Source organism: Panicum virgatum, chromosome 3N (genome assembly GCF_016808335.1).
Source record: "Panicum virgatum strain AP13 chromosome 3N, P.virgatum_v5, whole genome shotgun sequence".
Lineage (NCBI taxonomy): Eukaryota > Viridiplantae > Streptophyta > Magnoliopsida > Poales > Poaceae > Panicum > Panicum virgatum.
Window position 1 is genome coordinate 32053769 of NC_053147.1, and position 1226 is coordinate 32054994.

At 55.1% G+C, this 1226-nt stretch overlaps 1 protein-coding gene across 1 annotated transcript; it reads right to left on the reverse strand.

Moving 5' to 3' along the window:
- Positions 1–474: 474 nt before the first annotated feature.
- On the reverse strand, positions 475–1226 carry LOC120665717 (NRR repressor homolog 1-like). Its single transcript, XM_039945374.1, has one exon. It carries the CDS (start codon positions 1167–1169, stop codon positions 681–683), a length of 489 nt encoding a protein of 162 aa, XP_039801308.1. The 5' UTR covers positions 1170–1226; the 3' UTR covers positions 475–680.

Sequence of the window (1226 nt, forward strand, 5' to 3'; positions counted from 1 at the left end):
TCAAATACTCTGGTTTCCAAACTCCATGAAATTTCCTTTTGAAAATGATGTCACGTTTGCTGGTGAATTACACCCGGTAAAATCTAATCTAAATGGAGAGTATGGTTGTAGAACTAATTCACATGCTGCGCCACATCACCGACTGCCTCGCCACGCCCCAGCCCTCAACGCGCCATCTTGTTTTGAAGCAATCCAATTTTGACTTGGATATATTGTAGAATTATTAAATTTTTTAGAGTTGTACATGCTCATCATAGTTCCCATGCAACATATGGATGGTGACGATAGTGGGTGTGCAAGGGGAGTGGAATCAGGAGATTTGCAAAAGTGTGATTACAGGCAGATATTTAATTGTAAATTATCCACTCTCCTATGCCCCTTAATGTTAATCTGGTGGTTCAAATTGAAGTTTCCACCATTTGCAAAAAAAAAAACACTAGTTTGCACCTCATGTGTTTCCTACGGTGTTTCTGCTAGCCAAGCACGAAAGAACCACGGCAGTCGCATTTATTGCAGATATAAACAGGACAGGGCTGTTAGAGTACACGTACCTGACCCTGAAATCTTGTGATAATAATTATTATACATGACAGAGAGAGAACATGATTCATGTTTCCTTAGTAAAGGGCAATTAACACCATAAACGTGCACAATCCGTGCATCTGGACCCGGCGTCCGCCCTATCTACTGCCTAGCCTGTCAACTGCCAGCACACCCGCGCGGCGACGCGCCTTGTGCTGCGGCCGGCGGGGACATTTCACCTCCACGACCTCCTCGCCCTCGCCCCCCTCGTCGTCGTCCGTCGTCTCCCTCCCTGCTGCCGCCGGCGGCCGCCCCGCGCCGCGGCTTCTCTCCCTCTTGGCGTCGCAGCACGGGGCGTCGGACTGGACCTCGTCGAGCTCGAAGTCCTCCATCCTGAACGCCGGCCGCCACGGCGGCTCGGCCTCCCGCGCCCGCTTCCTCCCCGCGGCCGTGGCGCCCAGCATGCCCCTCATGGCGCGGATGTTTTCCAGCAGCGCGTAGAACCTCTCCACCTGCTCGTCGTCGTCCTCGCCGCCGCCGCCGCTCGTCCTCACGCCGGCCGCCGCGTCGTCGGGCTCGGGCGACGGCCGCTCCACCGCCTGCTGCGCGGCCGGCGGGGCCTTCTTGCCGAGTGGCGTTGCATCCATCGCGATGTTTGGCTGGAGAATGGATGCGTGAGCGTGAGAGAGACCGAGGGAGGGAAG

What these genes read in the sequence shown, in the direction of transcription:
- LOC120665717 (XM_039945374.1), bottom strand. Translation starts at nt 1,169, where the DNA reads ATGGATGCAACGCCACTCGGCAAGAAGGCCCCGCCGGCCGCGCAGCAG.